The sequence below is a fragment of the Monomorium pharaonis genome, chromosome 2 (assembly GCF_013373865.1).
Source record: "Monomorium pharaonis isolate MP-MQ-018 chromosome 2, ASM1337386v2, whole genome shotgun sequence".
NCBI lineage: Eukaryota > Metazoa > Arthropoda > Insecta > Hymenoptera > Formicidae > Monomorium > Monomorium pharaonis.
In genome coordinates, this window is record NC_050468.1 from 9,551,658 (window position 1) to 9,570,351 (window position 18,694).

The 18,694-nt window shown below is 40.8% G+C and overlaps 4 protein-coding genes across 6 annotated transcripts in view; 2 read left to right on the forward strand and 2 right to left on the reverse strand.

Moving 5' to 3' along the window:
* Nucleotides 1–9,262, reverse strand: part of LOC105836754 — a 137,669-nt gene extending 128,407 nt beyond the window's left edge. For all 3 annotated transcript variants that reach the window (XM_012681012.3, XM_012681014.3, XM_012681013.3), the window contains exon 1: nt 9,137–9,262. The gene's annotated coding sequence lies outside the window, so the exon portion shown is untranslated. The remainder of the gene's footprint in view (nt 1–9,136) is intronic.
* The window catches only part of LOC105828367, a 30,154-nt gene extending 19,333 nt beyond the window's left edge, over nt 1–10,821 (forward strand). The window contains exons 3-8 of the mRNA XM_028194455.2: nt 18–2,826; nt 3,066–3,186; nt 3,283–5,355; nt 5,553–5,739; nt 5,862–6,110; nt 6,203–10,821. Coding sequence (XP_028050256.1) covers nt 18–2,826; nt 3,066–3,186; nt 3,283–5,355; nt 5,553–5,739; nt 5,862–6,110; nt 6,203–6,766 — 6,003 coding nt within the window. The 3' untranslated portion in view covers nt 6,767–10,821. The remainder of the gene's footprint in view (nt 1–17; nt 2,827–3,065; nt 3,187–3,282; nt 5,356–5,552; nt 5,740–5,861; nt 6,111–6,202) is intronic.
* A 744-nt stretch (nt 10,822–11,565) lies between these two features.
* LOC105828368 (DNA-directed RNA polymerases I, II, and III subunit RPABC4) lies at nt 11,566–13,388 on the reverse strand. The gene is made up of 3 exons (XM_012666663.3): nt 13,193–13,388; nt 11,805–11,897; nt 11,566–11,710 (listed from the first exon to the last, which is right to left on the reverse strand). The coding sequence occupies exons 1-3, from the start codon at nt 13,248–13,250 to the stop codon at nt 11,688–11,690; spliced, it is 174 nt and encodes a 57-aa protein (XP_012522117.1). The 5' UTR covers nt 13,251–13,388; the 3' UTR covers nt 11,566–11,687.
* Nucleotides 13,389–13,481: 93 nt separating this feature from the next.
* Nucleotides 13,482–18,694, forward strand: part of LOC105828369 (F-box only protein 43) — a 42,295-nt gene continuing 37,082 nt past the window's right edge. Inside the window, exon 1 of the mRNA XM_012666664.3 lies at nt 13,482–16,482. Coding sequence (XP_012522118.1) covers nt 15,091–16,482 — 1,392 coding nt within the window. The 5' untranslated portion in view covers nt 13,482–15,090. The remainder of the gene's footprint in view (nt 16,483–18,694) is intronic.

Here is an 18,694-nt window from a genome sequence, read left to right on the forward strand (position 1 = left end):
CGTTTTTTTTTTTGTAGGTGTCCGAGGATTCTGATATAAGTTTGTCGGATAGCGCCAGTAATGGCACTGGTACACCACCGCCGCCGCCAGCTTCGACGCCTACGACGGCAACGACGACGGTATCCACTGCCGTAGTAAAGACCGTGAAGACCGGGAAGATCTATAAGCCAAAGTTTCAAGCCCGAACGGCTCTGCAGTGCGTGAACAGTGATACCGAAACGTCTTCCTTATCGCCCAGTTCTTCTAACGGTTCCTCCTTGTCTTCCTCTATGACTACTTCAACTTCCAATTCTATTAAACCGAACGCAGAACAGCTACAGGAACACATCGACAAGATCATCACGGACAATCAGGCGATCGTCGATGCAGTGGATCCATGTCTACATAAACTAATGCATCGCCAACAGAGCCTAGTGGAGACAAAGCAGTCATTCGAACAGCAGCCATTGAACTTGTCTTCTGCGGAAGAATCCTTGAATAACAGAAAACGTTGCTACAGTGATTGCAGTGAGCTTTCGGAGAGTTCGATCATCAAGGATCTTCTTTTGAAAACTCGCGGCTCTGTGAACGGATCAGTACAAGAAACTGCTATGGAAAACTTCGTCTGTCCCACTTGCAACATCCCCTATACCAGCATAGACAATTTAGAGGCTCACCGTAAATATTATTGTAAGGGTATCGATAATTCTCGAAAAGGAACGGATTATCACGCGGATTTGGAGAAACGCGATTCTGATTTTGATGTGAAACCTTCCGATTATTATAGCACCTTGCAACCGTTACCCTCGCCGGGTCCTCTGCTGGGTAATACCAGGCTGGTTGACGCGTATGGTCCACCTGCCAAGAAGCAAAGAACTGAATCTGTGCCGACCAGTTTAAGGTCGTTGGAGGAACTCAGCAAATATCCGCGTCCAAACTCGCTGCAGATGTTTGGTGGTGAAGTGCGGATTCTCGATAATACGGGTGAGGTGACGAAAACGATGAGGATTGAGCCGCGACAAACAAATTCGCCCACGAATGAGCATGTAGTCAACAACAAGTGCATGAATTCAGAGACTGCATCGATAGTAGTAAAATCGGGACTTCATTCTGGTGGCACTATGATGCACAAACCGCCAGGCACATCGGCTAGCACGTCCAATTCCTCCATATCCCTGCCTAACGCGCCGAAGATACTGGCGCCCATCATACCGAACATATCAACTCCAAATATAGCGCCCAACATGTCCTGTTACGACTACTTGGAGTCACATCTAAACCCGCTGACGAGCATCACTGCCTACAATCCGTTGACTCTGCCGCAAGCTGGTATTACGAGTATCCTTCATGGTGGAAAGATGATACCTTATGTACCCGGTATGCCCGGACCACATACTCTGACTAGTACGCCGACAATAGACATATCTCCGAGTATAACGGCCGGTGAAGCTGGTTACAAGGTGATACCGGGCCTACCAGGACTACACATGATACCTCAACCGCTGGATCTGGCCAGTCCAGTGAAGGTGCAGCCTAGCACGATGCCTGGCATGTCCAGTCCGTTGTCTGGACATGTCCCTTCCATGCTAGAACAGCCTTTGGACCTGGCTAGTCCGGCGAAGGAGTCGATGAAGATCAGCTTTAAGACACCTAATGGCGATGGTATAAAGAATGGCTTGACCAGTCCCAAAGTTCCTAGTGTCAAGGTCGAGACCTCGTCAGAGAAGTATCGCACGATAATACCGTCGACTCTCCCTGGCGGAGAGACCGGTAAAACGGAACTCGATCATCATATCAAAAATAATATGACCATGAAGTACAAGAATATGGAGAGTTCTCGAGAGAGGAAGGATTTCACATATGACAAGAGTCCGAAGCTGGATAAAGCTTTTAGTTATCCAAACGGTGTGGAACCTACGATTTCTTCAAACTCTTACAGCAAAATGAGGTACTCGCCCAAGACTACTTTGGAAAGCAGGAAGAGATCATCGAATTGGGATGTCAGTGAAGTGAATGCTGGGAGAGCATCGTTAGAAACGCATACTGCAATCTCCAAGTACGATGAATCTCCTCACGAAAATGGTCGATTAAAAAATAGTGTCCCTTCGGATACACGTGGATGGACCAAAATTGCAGACGGATATGACGCTTTCAATGGCGCCAAGACGAAGGTCGACAACGCGCCATCGGTGATACTTGTGAATTTAGATTCTTCCAAGACAGAAGTGCCAACAAAAACTTCCGTAGAATTAACTGTTAAAGACAAGCAACCCGAGGCCAAATCGCCAAAGAATGGCGGCGACGTTACTAAAGAAACAACTAATGCTAATAAGTTTTTGAGGCCCACGTCTTTGCCATTGAAACCCGGAACGTTTACGCCGAAGAAGCATCACGGGATCACGCCTACAGCGAATACACTTCCTCTCATTAGTCCGGAGACTCCGCGACCCAAGAAGTCGTATGGACAACTATATTTAAATGGGCATGCTTACACATATCTGGGACTCAAGTGTTCTACTAGAGTGTTTTACTGTACTTTGAATCGGCCGCAGCCGATGTATGTCACACAACAGCATGGTCTGTCAATGTACTCCAATTGGAAAATATGCAAGGAGGCGCCACCAGATGTGGACATGGCTCACTATGATTCTCGGCATAGACCTTTTAATTATACTACCGCGTGGAAAAAACAAGAGGACATCCTAACGCACTCCTCGCAAAGACCAACCACTCCTACCAGTCCGGATAGTGGATTGGAGGGTGACATGCAGGAAAAGACGAAAAGGGTGAAAATATTTGATGGAGGTTTCGAGAGTAACGAAGATTACACTTATGTACGCGGGAGAGGTGAGAAATGTTAATACATTTTTATAAATAAAATAAGATTTATGTAGTGTTTTCTTAACAATCTTATTCTAACATATTTATATGTAATACGTAACGTATGCTTATACTATATTTTTATTTTTATTAATATAATTTATAATTTTAATTTCCGTTAATAAAATTTTTAAAGTTATAATATTAAAAAAAAATTATAGAATTGAATCTTTAATTATTTCATATATGTATATATATTACATAAGGTCGAGGACGCTATGTCTGTGAAGAATGCGGTATTCGTTGTAAAAAACCATCCATGCTGAAGAAACATATCAGAACACATACGGATGTTAGGCCATACACTTGTAAGCATTGCGCTTTTAGGTAAGTAAACATTTTTTCACACAGCGCAACAAGACACTACATCTAATTTGTATTTCTAATCTTAATTTACTATGGAATCATAACTTTTTGCGACAGTTTCAAAACAAAGGGTAACCTCACGAAACACATGAAGTCCAAAGCTCATTACAAGAAATGCGTGGAATTGGGTGTGATGCCAGTCCCTACAACCGTCTGTGACGAAAACATTGACAAGGAGGCCATTGCGCGATTAGCTGCCGGTGGTGGTAACACGGAAGAATCCTCGGAGGAAGAAGAAGAAAGTGATGGAGAGGAAAGCGAAGAGTCTGGTAGTGAGGAGCAAGAAGCGGCACAAAGTCTATTGAGTCTTTCTCAACGTAACACGTCGAACACATTGCCAGGCTTGCTACCTTCTGGTAGACCTACTACGTATCCGTACACGTTAACTTTACCGACGACTTCTACAGTGAGCATCGCGTCTACTACCGCGACTACATCGACTATGAGTCAAAGCGTTACCACGCAAGAAACAGCTCTGATCCAAAACGAATTATCGCATCGTTACTACTTTCCATCGAACCGCAGTGCGATGGAAGAAACGAGAACCAGTGTCATTCAATCGTCCAAGAAAGATGATTCTGACTTTGAGATCGAGGAAATTACCGATCACGTTACAGAGTCACGTCATCAGCTGTCGCAACCCATGGATCTCACGACGAAGCAGACCACTCAGGTGTTGCCCTCGCCGGTCCCGCAAAGGGCTAGACCCGCGGACATTCTGACACCCGTTTCGGAGCCGGTCTTGTTGCAGACGATAGTCCAAACAATGGAACGGCTACCTATTCAGGGTAGAGAATGGAAACCGGATGCGGAGGGCCACATGTTGCAGGCCTACCTCACGGAGAGACATGTGATGGACAGCAAAATTAAGCAGCAGTATCGCGTAGGAAACACCAAAGTGGATAATAAGCAGATACAAGAAAGAGATGTTTATCCGCGTCATCAAGATCAGAACAAGCCCAGACACTGGATGGAATTTAACGGTGTTCCGACAGTGACGTATACTGATCCTAGCAAGATGCGACAAACTCTTATGGCATCTAGGTTTGAAAACACTACAAAGCACATTAAAAGTGACGACATTAAAATGGAAATCAGGGAAAAAATTTGTCAGAACATTAAGGAAATTGAGAGACGAGAGTTTTACGAGATTATTTCTAAGAATCAAGACTATAAAAAATATAATCGTATAGTTTCTGATCGAGAAAATTTTGAACTTGGTCTAACTAATGGTCCCGTTATTACAAGGCCGAATATCGAGTATAATCTACCCGTGACCAGGAACAATAGTTCGATTGAGAGACCGAACTGTTCTATTATATCTGTTCGTAACACGCCCACTATCAATGGCCATTCACCGAAATCTTTAAATATGGATGTCAACAACAGATCACCATTGGTGCAACACAATGACATTGACAAAAGTTCCATGTTCAATGTGATGAAGGTGAGGGAATGGAAAGATTTAGGGAATCCCGTTGGTCAGGAAATGAGATCTGCGAATCACGAGATGAGAACTGCGACTAATGATATTCGAATTCAGAATCATAGTCCGCGGAATCTCGAATTAAGACCGCCCAGTAGAGACCTCAGAACACCCGGTCAAGATTATAGAACACAGAATCAAGAGCTGAGGCTATCGAATCAACAAGAGTACAAGATACGCAGCCAAGAGATGAGATCACCCAGCCACGAGTACAAACCATCGTTTGCTCACGATATGCAAGTCATTCAAGAGCTTATGCCGTCGACAAACATGGAAATCCGGCAAACAAATCCGGATAATAGGTCGCCGAGTCGTGACATGAGAGCTCTCGCGGAATACAGAACGCACGGGCAAGATCCACGTGTCAACTACGAAATGTTACAGCCTATACATGAACCACCGAAGTCGCAAAACGTAGACACGAGAAGCACATCACCGCAAAAAGTACGAGTCCTCTATTACGATACAAAACACCCTGCAGATATGATGAAACAAAATGCATTAGATAGCATAAAACACACGGTAGCTGGAAAGATAGTTGTCGGTGGATCAGATTTTCGATCGCCATCACCAAATACAGGAAACGCGAAACCGCAAGCGGAATTTTTACAACCGTCGAGTGGACCTGCACCTAATTATGTTAGGTAAGGAAAATATGTATTTTTAATTAATTTTTTATTATACTATCCATTGATGTATATGATAATATTATTCAATGTTACATTAAATATGTTAAAGTGTAGTTTTAATGTGTATACAATAGCATTCAAATTCTATTTAATAGAATTATAAAAATAATTTTAGTTGTAAAAGCTGAAACTATGATGAAATATGATTACAGTGTCACAGAAGATGGTCGGAGTGTATGTGGAATTTGTAACAAAGTGTTCAGCAAGCCCGGTCAGTTACGATTGCATCTCAACATTCATTATTTCGAGCGACCATACAAATGCGAAAACTGTGCAGTTTCCTTCCGGACTAAGGGCCATTTAACGAAACACGAAAGATCCGTTTCTCATCATAATAAGGTAAATAATGAATCAAAATTTTATCTTCATCGAGCAAAGTATCAGTTAACGCGAGTGTATAAGTAAATATTATAAACTAATATATACAATATTTACTTATACACTCGCATGTAATAATTTAGGTCAGTATGACTTCTACATTTGGTGCGGCGACTACCAGCAATCCCAGGCCATTCAAGTGTACGGATTGTAAAGTAGCGTTCAGAATACATGGACATTTGGCCAAGCATCTTCGCAGCAAGATGCATATCATGAAGTTAGAATGCTTGGGCAAACTGCCGTTTGGAACGTATGCGGAAATGGAAAGATCTGGCATCAACCTGAATGATATTGATACTACGGACTGTGATAATAGTCTTAATAGTCTGCAGGTTCGTACTAAATAAATTTTAACTGCACGCAGTTTTTAAATCCGACAAAAGAAACGTTGGCTAAAACGAATTTTTCGCATCTTCCTCGATAGATGCTGGCTCAAAGATTAAATGAGAAGGATCCGGCGAAGATCGCACAATGGGATGCGGAAGCTATACCTGGACCGGTCGTGAGCGGCAGCGAAACCTCGTCGGACGAAGGTGAACCTATACCGCAGCACGCACTTCACGCACAATACGTGAAAGTAACGACGGACACGGACATCTCCCGACCATATCACATGTCAGTCGTCTCCGAGAAACCGAAGACCATTAACGACGCACGCCTCCGTTGCCAGTTCAGTCAACAAAGACGTGATTATGCCATTAAAGAGCCACGACCTATTCCGCCGGTTGTTTCAATGGAGGACACAAGGGTGGAGGACAGTTTACAATCGTACAAGTGCCAAGTTTGCTCCGTATCTGTGCGTACTTTAAACGAGTTACAAGTACATTGTTTTGTTGAACATAACATTGAGACGGATTCTAGTACAAATATTCATGGAGATAGGAGTGCGGGTAAATGTAGCAGAGAAAAAGAGAATACTCAGAAAAGAATTGTGGAGGAATCTGTAGTGAAGGAAGATCACAAAAGACAAAGGATAGAGGATACGTAGTGCCAAAAAACAATATAGCGTGCTAAAGAATTTTTTTGAATGGTGTTTGCCATACTACTTAGAGAAATTGCGGTTATAATAATGTATCACATATGGAATGCATCACAGAGATATCCTAAAGAAAAAAGTCTCGGTTGTTCTGAAAAAACTATTTTGGTAGACAATACGATTACTAACGATTTATGTTTGAAGAAAATTACGTTTCTTGAAAATTAACATTACAAAAATTTAAATAAAACGCGTTAGCTGCATGCAGATACGGATTTATAATTTTATGTTGCCGTGTATGTTACGAAATGTTTCTGAGGACTTTACAAAAAAATTATTGAATCATAAAAAAATATGGATCTAGAATAATGTTGTATAAATACTAATACACGTATGTAACACATTAACCATTACGTGGTCAGTAGCATGTTTCTTTTGTTTACAGTTCTAAAATTACCTGTTTATATTGCAACAGATATAAAACTACTTGTATAGTCCTCCTCCAAACATTTTGAACTCTTTCTCTTGGAATCAACACATACATCGTGTAAAGTAAAAACAAGAAAAAATATATAATTCGAGTATCTGATGATTATAATATTTATACACAGTAGTGTTTCTTATAGTAAGCATGAGGTGCAATGGACTGGAATGTGATTCTATATTTAAAACACAAATGTGTTTCAATATGTTGAAGAAAGAGTATTCTAATATTACAAATTAATATTACATTTTAAATTGGTATATATGAAACTTATCCATACACAAATATATATACACACACATATATATGTGTATGTATGTGTAAATATATTTGTACGATATTAGTATGAACAATTACGAGAATTATTGTTGATATAAGAGAAAATGTGTTTGTATATATTTATGTATAATATAATGAGAAATCATATTAGTCTCTACTACAGTTTTAAGAAATCAAGAAGCTATGTCGGTTGCTCAGATTACTTGTATGTACATTTAAGTGCTTTTAATTCGCAGCACGGTAGATTCTTTTTTAGTTTCCGTGTCCTGAAAGATTTTCTTGTAAGCAGGTAGCGAATATCTTGATAAGTTTGATTTTATCCGAAATACTGCTGGACGTTTAGTTACCTTCGTATTCTGATATTATTAGATTTTTTAAATCTTAATTGATCATTGTGTTTATTATGGTCTGAGGGACTGATTCGCTGATTCTGTTTAAGATAATTAAGCCTCTTGCTTTCCCCGCCGCGGTTCTATTATTAAATCTACATTGCGAACGAAAAATCATGTGAACTTTTCTCACATTACATATTAAAATTATTTTATCACAATTTGTGCGCTCTCTCTCTCTCTCTCTCTCTCTGTCTCTCTCTCTCTCTTTCTCTCTCTATCAAGCAAACAAAATGCTTGATAAAGAAAAGACTAATTTTGACATGAAAAATAATTTCACACACGATTTCTCGTTAGTGGTCTTATAATAGAATTGCGGCGAGCAGCTTGAAGAAGCCGTACACCTTCCACCAGCGACAGCTATAATCTTATAATTAACCGTCTATCATGTAATGCTACTCGCAGTTTTAATATCTCACTCAAGCACGAGAAATGTCTTTCCTATTCCGCATAATCAGACTCCGGTTATCACGATTTGTACCTAACTAGGTGTGCTTGAGTCCAGGATAAAAAGAATATATATAACGAAGACGACTGCGCAGGTATACAATGAGGTCCAGTCCGAGTGATGTTCACACTAAACGATATCAAGCGTAGCCGTAGTTCTACATAGCATTTTTTGGATGTATATCTACTGTCTTATAATTTTGTCGAAAAATTCGAGCCGCGTAACTCCGCGTACTATTACGTATGAGCTTCCATGGATGTGTACATACACGGCGTCGTGTGCACGCAATCCGAAAATGCCAAGCCAACAATTTGCGTTTGACAGGATTCGTTGAGGGGGAACGATTTATGCGCGGAAAGTTGATTTATATGGTTAATTTCCGACGCTTCTTCCACGCGAAACGTGGTTATTTTTCAAAATTTATACACGCGACTACTACATATATATATGTATCTCTCTTTCTCTCTCTCTCGGCTAAACTTTGCATGCGTACTTTTATGTGATTTCGAAGGGATATAACTTTCCAAATTCTAGATTCAGATATATATATATACATATATATATTGCGATATATACATATACACATACATATATTTTCGAAACGTTGTCGTCCGTAGTGTTATCATCATGTATTTTCCGGCGTACACACGTAGCGTGTATACGTAAATACATATCAGTTTCGCCGTGCCCCCCCGGCGCTAACCGGGAGACGGCGGACAATCTTGTGCGCGTCTCGTCGTTTGAAACCCAAACATGGCGCAGTACAAGTTAGGTTTACTCACCGGTTTTTCGGCGTTCCTTCTCTCCACAGCGACAGTCTCCCTCGGAATCGGGCTCCTCGACAACGTATCCATGATCGCGAACACGAGGATCGCACTCTCGCACCTCCCGTAGTCGCCGAAGGCACGGTCACACCCGGAAAACTCGGCTGCGACGCGGGAAACCTCACGCTCGCGGGAGTAACGGTCGCGCGACACGCGGATGCACACTGAACGTAGCCGCGACTCGAATTCTCGAACGTTAATCGAGCGTTCCGAGATATCGGGGTATCGCGTTACTTATTGTCCATTTTTATCAGTGTATTTTAATTTCAACCTGAATTTAAATTACCTATCTTTTTCTTTAATTTTACGGAAGGATGAAAAGTTAAACAAAGAATAATTTTATTTTATGTCCATAGAAATGAATATAAAACGTTCGATCGCGGGAATAACGCGGGTCACGCTAAACGTAGTCGTGAATAAGCGTTTCTACAGACGTGGATTAACGTTGATCCCGGTTTTCTATTAGAACTTAGAAAGAGATGAAAAATAAATTAAATCGAGATTAGAGTTAATCTACATTAGAAACAAAAACGTTCCGATTAAACGGCCTCGCATGTCGATTATTAAATTTTAAAATACAAAAAACTGAGGGAACATGTTCTTTCGTTACGAACAATTTGCTTCTGTCGTAATATCGCACGATAAAATTCGGAAGACATGGTACGCTAAAAAGGGATATCGAAATGATTTTGAAACGTAGCTATAAAATGCGACGGGAGACTGGTAGTTTGAAATTTGAGCATAATTTCAAATGAGCTTTCGATTGAAGTTGCTCTTTTTTATCTACACTGAATTTCTTCACGAATCGATAGAGTTGCTCCGATAACGGAGCAATAAATTTATGGACGCATCTAAATGAACAGCGGGAAAGACATAATGAGTTATATATATATCGATCATTTGATTTAAGGAGCCAACAGAAAAACAATTCTGCGACGAATTAGATATGCGCGCATTGCATTTTAAATTATGGAAACGAGATCACCGGCAACAACAATATAGATGATTAATGATAATAATTTTCTAAATATGTTATCAGTATTTCATCTGTTTTGAGATAATTGGTCAGTTTTTCGCACTGTGGACGATCGATATTATTCTATCTTGCCGTTTCGGAACAGATTCGACTGTGTAATTCTTCACGAGCGTACGATTAAAGTGTTTTAATTGTATTCCCGTATCTTCCTTTTACACACGCGTACACCATTATTATCTATATACACATATTTATACTGTACAGTCTAAGAATTCGGATAAATGTTTGTTAAGACATACTTTTACAATATTTACGATATTCGGTTTAAGTAATTATTGTATTGTGATAAGTACGGAAAGAATTAGATGGCGAATATCCCGACTAATATCCTAAAGTACAAGCGTATCTGATAATGAAAAAAAAAAAAAAAGAAGCAGAGACATATTTATTTTGTCGAGGGCGTGCTCGCGTCTATTACGAATTTTCACGAAAACAGTTGGCTTGGCTTGGCTTCTTCTCAGTATTAGACTTCGCGGACAAAACGAAAGAGGAAACAGAAAGGGAAGGTCGAGCTTGTACGGGTTTCTAGATTGTATGGGTTTTACGCCGATTTACATTTTACGGAGACAAAAATCGCGGCCGCCTCGTCGCTCGAACGTTCACACGCGGTGTCTCCGCAAAAAAAAAAAGACTCCGCTCCGCTCCCCATATCTTTATGGATGATTTAAATTTTGTATACGCGCAGCGTGCGAACGGTGACACTTACAAATACCTGGCGGTATAGTATTTTATATGTATTATAGGATCTTTAAGATTTTATAAATGTTTTTTCGTGGTAAAGACGGGAAAAGCGCGTGTCTCGTCTTCGCAAATACGTCGTGTGCTCCCTCAAGAGCTCCGGCTGCTTCGACAAATCGCCTCTGGCTCGAGCAACTTTGTCGTGAAACTTCTCTCAACCGATTGAAACCGATCGTATATCGGGCATGTCTACGCCCGTATATATGTAGATATCAGACAATGGGACCGGAGTGAAAATTTTATAAGCGTATACTTGAGAAAGAGTGACAACGGGATTTATGGTAATAACGCCAACGTGTTTTGCCAGTGTCACCGCCATTTCTCTTCCTGACTCTGTGAATTCTGTTGAACTATATTGAGATGAGAATGTAATTTTTATTTATTGTAAATAAAAGAAAGAATATTGCTTAAAGCGTTTTGTATATTATTTATTCTGAATCGATATAGGGTACATAAGACAGATTCTGTATCGAGTGATAAGATATCTGTTGGCTTTGGATATTATAACGCAAATTGTATGAAGAGACAAGATATACGAATGCGTCTTTGTATAGCGATTTTGCGGGAACGATAGTACACTTCAGGAATTAATGTGAGACAAGAATAAAGTTCATTTCGGAAAAATGCTATTGTTTTATTAAAAATTAGATGATTCTTATACACAAAATAAATATTGTAATAAATCTAGGAAAAATTAACGCTGTAACTCCCATTGTCTTCATTCTTTGCTCGTACTTATCGTGCATCAAACACAACGACTGAAAGCAAAATTAAAGAAAATTTTTGAAAGTTCGATTTTGATTGGTCATTACATTGAAAAATGTGTTAAATTGAAAATATTAAAATACATACGTCTCTTTGTGCGTTTTTTGTACATAATTCTGTATCCGCATTCCCTGCATCGAATTGGATCTCTAGGTCGAATCTCATTATCATGATGACATTCTGAAATAACAAATTAAAAACTTAATGATATAATTTATATATAGAAAATATTTTTTGTTTATAACAATTTGTTTTAATTATTAAATACTAAAGTGATTCAAAAAATAATGCCCCACATTGTTTATTGAGAATGTTTATTCAACATAAATGAAATTTATACTTAACGAAGGTATATATATTTCAGCTACATATGCTATTTTTCAAAAAATTGTCTGTTTAGTCCTATAGCCTTGCATTATTGGGGAATAAGGGCATGTATCCCATCTCTGCACCTATACATATTCCTGTAGCTACCTCTTGATAGTCCCAACAATGCCTTTTTTAAATCTTTATCTTCATTTTCAAACCTTCATAATCTTTAACCTTGTTTTGGACAAAGACGCGTTTGAAGTCAATGAAAGCATTATTAGAAATTAAGAAATGGCTATGGAAATGAGATTAGTCTTGATACAGGGATGCCTTTGTTCTACAATGACGCAAGGTCATAGAACTGAATAAAGAATTTTTAGAAAAATAACATGTAGTCAAGACATATCTGTACATACACAATTACTGTACATGTATTTTTGCTGAATAATATAAATTTCATTTATGTTGAATAAACAGTTCAATTAGAAAAATATAGAACATACTTTTTGAACAACCTTAGTATATCATTTAAGATAATTGTTTATAACTTAAAAAAATGCTTATATATAATTTGTCCCGTTCTAAACACAATTAATATAAAATGCCATTTTACTTGTTAAAGAATATAAAATAAATATAAATAATTCAACACAAACTCTTGCAAGCATTAGTTGAATTTCTCAGACAAATCTCATTGGTATAAATATATTCAGAAATAATAAATTTAAAAATTGATGATATAAATTACGTAGAAAAACCAGCAATTGTTTTTTGTTACAACTTGTAAGTATTAAATATATAATTTGAGAAATTTTTCTATTATATGAAACATGCTTAAATATTTATCAATTTTCGCAAATAATTAATACAGATTAAAAATTAAAAAAATGTTTAAGTGTAAATAATTGAATGATTAATCGAATTGGTAAGCAATATATCAAAAGTTGTTAATTTTTTTAGCAAGCTATGCTGGTTAGTAGGTTATGTGCCCTTCGACCTCTTTTCTTTAATTAAGATCTAATTATCGTGTCGGTCTTGAGATATTTAATCAAATTCCATTAAAGAGTTCTTCTAACTTTACAAAATTATAGATTATTTTAATCTTCTTCCACTGCTGGTTATTATTGATGAAAAAGTGAGGTTAAAGAATGATCATGTATCTTTACCTCCGCAAATATAGACCATAGCCTGTTTTGGAGTAGAATCGGATTTACTAGACTCCATTTTTAACACTGTAATGATGTAATAAATTAATAATTAATTTTCGATTATGCTAAATCTTCGTTATCGCAAAGTAAACGAATTGCCATCCAAACAACGTATAACCAGGAGACAACACTCGAAAGATACTCTCTCCTCTCAGTCGATCGAAAAGAAATCTCACTTTAGTACATAGACCGTTGATAGATGACGCTAGTAGTTTCAACAGTTTCTGTCAGAGAGGCAATTTATTGCAATTACAATTAGAAACAATATTGATTACAAGCCAAAATTAAATGACACATACATAATCACATTTTTTTTTATAAGGAAAAACAATTAGATTATTTTAAAGTGTATTCTCCTAAGAAGCAAAAATTTTAATTTAAAATTAATTGAAACTTAACTAATTTTCCTTCTCAATGTTTCTTTATATCTCATATTTTTATAGTAACGTGAAATAGAAATGATTACACAACCTTCGGTCGTTTCATCGGCGTTCAAAACGTCGCGCGGGCGGCGCGGGGTCTCGCCTCCGGAGTTCAGGGAGAGGGGCGAGCGAGAGAAAATCGCCCCGGCAACAAAAGCGCGCTTCCAGCATCCGGCGCGGCTCGGCCAATAGCGCCGCTTGGCAACGAACGGCGGGACGAGGCGGCGCGCGCGATTGGTCGGTTGACGCGCGTGGCGACTACCGGCGAGAGGGGGAGGCAGAGACACACGACGCAAGAACGGAATTTACGAACGCGCGCCGTTCAATGTGTCGGTGGAACGTCGGAGCGCTGGTGAGGGTAACCTAGAGGGCGAGTGCTGGCGAAGCGGGTGCGTGCGCACGTTTCCCTAAGCTGCGCGCACCCCCCAAGCGTCGTTCATTACAATCGGCTGGCGAGGGTGCGCGACGCGTTTCCCAGAGGATCTGGCTTTCGCTTCTGGATTTGGCTGTGTGTTAACCGAGTTGCCCGGTTTCTCCGCGTCGCCGGAATTGCGCGTGAAAATCAGACGCGGCGAGAAAGTGTCGGCGAAAACTTGTTGCTTACGAGGAGCGCGCATGCGGGAAGGGTGGACTCCCTTTCCTCCATGACTACGGAATTGAGGAGCAGCTGGACGGCCGCGAGGTGGGAGAAGGGGAGGAAACGCCGGGCAGACATGAGGTTAGCGCGCGTTTCCCGCGCGACGCACACGTGAGTGTACAGCGTGAAGCGACGCGCGAGTGTCAACACACGCGGCAAACGTCAAGTGCCGGCGCGACGGGACGGGACACCGCGCGCACTGCACTCGCCGCACTTCACGGCGCAGCTCGTCACGTCGGGTACCGCGAGTTTATACCGGGAAAAGTGGCGGCGGAATCGAGGAATGGCATCGATGCGATCTGACGCGATCAGGATCTTCGAGTGGAGGACGAGCCTCGTCTCTCCATTTCTCTCCCGCGTGGCGTAAACAGACGGATTCGCGAGTGGTGCGAGTGGCGCGAATGCGAGGCGGCGGAAATCGTGAGTGTTGTCGGTGTTGTTTTGCGTGTCGTCGACGACGACTTCCCGATGATTTATCGCGTGTTGGAGTGTATGTTCGTGATTTAACGAAGATTAAAACGCCGACGGACAGACCGCATATACGTGTTTCCGCGAGATACCTGCCTGTCTACCCGACGGACAAAAGTGTGGATCTTAACTGTATCTTATCTCCGCGATAAACGGAAGACGAAAGTGAAGCGTGACCTATTTTGAAGGGAAGGTCGCCGAAGTTTAATAAACAAGCCGTGAAAACCGTGCCTCCTCTCGCCGTTAGGCCGCAAAACCGTACAAATAAAGTGACGTTCGGATGCCAATGGTCGGCTGACAGGAAGGAGAGAGGATCCCTTCGCTGCTCGATGACGACGCGAGCACCGGAGCACCGCTCGACATGCCGTTTCGCGTCCAAGGAAAGCTGGCGAGATAGGTCAAAGTCGCGTTCGCGTTCGGAGATCGGAATTTCGTTCGGGCTCGGATCGGAACGACACATCGCGTCCTCGTCCACGATGGAGGACGTCGACGTCGCGCGGCAGACGATCGTCCGGACGCCGTGCGTCTCCATGGACGGCAATTCCCACGACAGCGTCGACAGCGGCTATCTATCCATCGTGACGCCGCAGACGATTGACGGCTGCACCCCGAAGCTGCTCGCCGGCGGCTACAGGACGCGCTCGTCCACCGGCGCCCTGCTCTCCTCCAGGAAGCACAGGTACCGTCCGAATCCCATTCAATGCGAGAAGCCGCACCGGTACACCCGCTCCAAGCACGGCCGTCGGCTGAACATCTCCGAGCTGGACTATCTCGTGTTGGAGAACTCGGCCAGCCTCGTCGAGCAAGACTCGGTGCTGGAGCGGTCGTCGTGCGCGCACACCCTGGTGAGCTCCACCCCGAGCTGCGCCAACGATGACCAAGCGTTCGATCAGGCGGTCCTCAGGAACAGGCGGAACTGGCGTACCACGGTGCCCGTCACCCCCGCGTCCACGGACCTCCAGATTCTCTCGCCGCCCCCGTCGCCGGCGGTGCCCTCCTCGTCCTACGTCGCCTCCGAGCCCATCCGGGAGGACGAGGATATGATGCTAGTCCACACGCCGCGGGGTAAGTCGCGGCGGGTCACCACGCCGTCGAAGCTCAAGGTTCTGATACCGTCGATCGTGATCTCGCCGGTTCGTACGAGAAACGGTAGCAGCAGCAGCAGCGGCAGCAGCCCCGTCGCCATAACGTCGGTGGAGAATAAAAAATTGCGAGAGCTGCGCATCACGGACCTGGCAGCGTCCGAAATCAAGCCGAAGAAGCTGGACTTCAACCATCGCGGCCTGTCGTCGCTACGGAACAGCCGGAGGGCCACGTTGGATTACACGGGGAAGGGGAAGGTGGATTTCCTGTCCCTTCTCGGGGAAGAGAGCAATCACTTGAATTTGGTATCGAAGATCCTGTCGTACCTGTCGCCCCAAGACCTCTGCTCGGCCAGCATGGTGTCCAGAGTGTGGAGGAAGATTTGCAAAAGCGACTTTTCCGCCAATAAGCGAAGAATGGGTTTTATCATGCGTAAGCACACCGTGAAGGAGAACTTGTGGCTGCTGGCGATGGCGAAGAAGGCGAAACGCGAGGAGGATATACAGACGAGTCCTAAGAGTAGACGTTACGTTCGAAAAGGGTACCTACTAGACGTGCAAAACATGCTGCAAATCCCGGCGCAGCCAAATAGCCCGCCTGTATCGCCGAGCAAAATCAAATTTCATTCCTTCGTCAAGGTGAGTCATTAATTAAGTTTTTATTTCGTTATAATGCGGTACACGTTTAACCATATTATGATTAAAAAACAAGATGTTTGCTATCTGGAAAAAAAGTAGAATTTTTAGATTTTGTATATCCTTGAAAATTATGAATTTTTACGGAAATTTTATTGCTACTTACAGAAATTTTAAATTTAAATTGTATTTTTTTTCTGACAAAATTGTTTCGCCATTTTGTTCTTGGTGAAACGCAAAATATTGATAATCCATTAGAAATAAATACGATATTTATATATATATATATTAAAGTATATTTTCTTATAACGCATTAGTTTTTATTTTAAAAGTCACTGACAGTAAAGGACAATATATTAAAGTAAATTGGCTTTGTGTTTATCACCTTTCAAAAATCGTCTTTTGAATTTATCCGATAAGTTAGATTCGTGTATTATGAACAGAAGGAATGAATCTTACTTGTAAGTGGTAGAAACATTCGTGAGAAAATTTACAGCAAAGTCAATGACTGACGCGAAATATTCCAGCTTCAAAGAACCATGTACGCTACATTTCTCAGGGTTCTCGTGTTTGACACCCGCGGGAGCCGGCAATGCATGTTGCATTCCGTTGAGAGTCATATTTATCGCGTAACATTATCGTTTATCTTGTAACAGCTAGATAATTCGGCATATCGGTGGTGAATGACGAGAGACGCTCATTTCTTTGATGCAATGCGTTTCTTTCTCTCTCGTCCTAATTAAATGACAATAATCTACAGTGATTCGAGACACGTAAATAGCGATTATACTTTGTTGAGGATCGCATTTAGCCAATTTCTGACAGCATTACGTTAGCAGTTTTTGATCTACAATATATATTGTTGTCAGTCAAGTATATATGTTTGTTTGCTAATGCGATTATCTCTTGATTTATTAAATTATTTAAATTATTTTTTTAAATTAAATTATTTATTGACTTTTGACATTTATATTTTGAGAATAACATGTTTACTTATTCTTTTGTCTAGCTAAAACATAGAAAAACGTTAAGAACATTAAGAATATTTATTAACCTTTTAAAATTGTTTTTATGTTCCCAATATATTTTGTATACCGCGATCAATAATACAATATCATGAAAATTAATGGAATTTGCCATCGGATAATAACGATCACATATTAAACTGTGATATGATTTAATTAATAGCTTAAGTTTAAGCTCGTAAAAATTCCTTACACAATCGTTAATCTTAATGGTATCTTATGATACTTTATTACTTTACAGTATTAGTATTGATATATAAATTTTATATCCAAGAAAATAGGCCATCGGACACAAAATTTTTATACACATTTATTGACAACACTTTTATTGACAAAATATTTATAATTGAATTTTTATAAACACATAAATAAATTAACTTTAAGAGAGTTTTTGATAAAGTTACAAACTCCCTGCTTGCTTAAAATTTACGTATTTACTATATTCAATGACATTACTAAGGTGGATTAAAATGGGTGGGTGAAAATAAATGTATGGGGGTTATATACGTAAAGTTTATGTACGAATCAGATTTTTTAGAGACAATTCGAGTTTTATATTGCAGTGTTTTTGCAAAAAAAAGGTCTTTTATTGCTCAAACACACACAAATCAAAATCGGGCAGGTAAAGTGCGTAATTTTTTTAGTGGTTAGGCAACATATACATGGTTTATATTGTGCATTATTTTTACAGTACATAACTAATTAATAATCGATCTCTTCACGCTTTTTATCGTTTCATTAGACTGCGTAGAACACTTAAATCGCGCGTTGTGCGATTTAAATGCAGCGGTACACGTTGCGTCAGGCATGTTAGAACCCCGTAATTAAGGATGCTGCTCGTTTCTCTTCGTCCGTAGACTGTTCTTTGTCGTTTTGGCGCTCGTAATTCTCGCGAGAGCAGAAACACGACGGCTAATTATCAGCCAGCGATAATCGATAGCCCGATAGTTTCAGGATTTCCTCGACTAAATTGGCATTCGCATAATTCGCGCGCACGAAATCGAATCGCGGTCGGGTAATTGTTTCGATTGTGAGATCATTACTTTGACGTTGATTTATCGTCATTTTAGCTTTGAGCTGCCGCGAAGAATAATTGCTTCGTGGGTCGTTAAGGCCCGAGATAAGCCCGGCCCGTCGACAGTGTGCAGAATTTGACGGATGTTTCCTAGTGATGAGATTCTGCGTGTTTT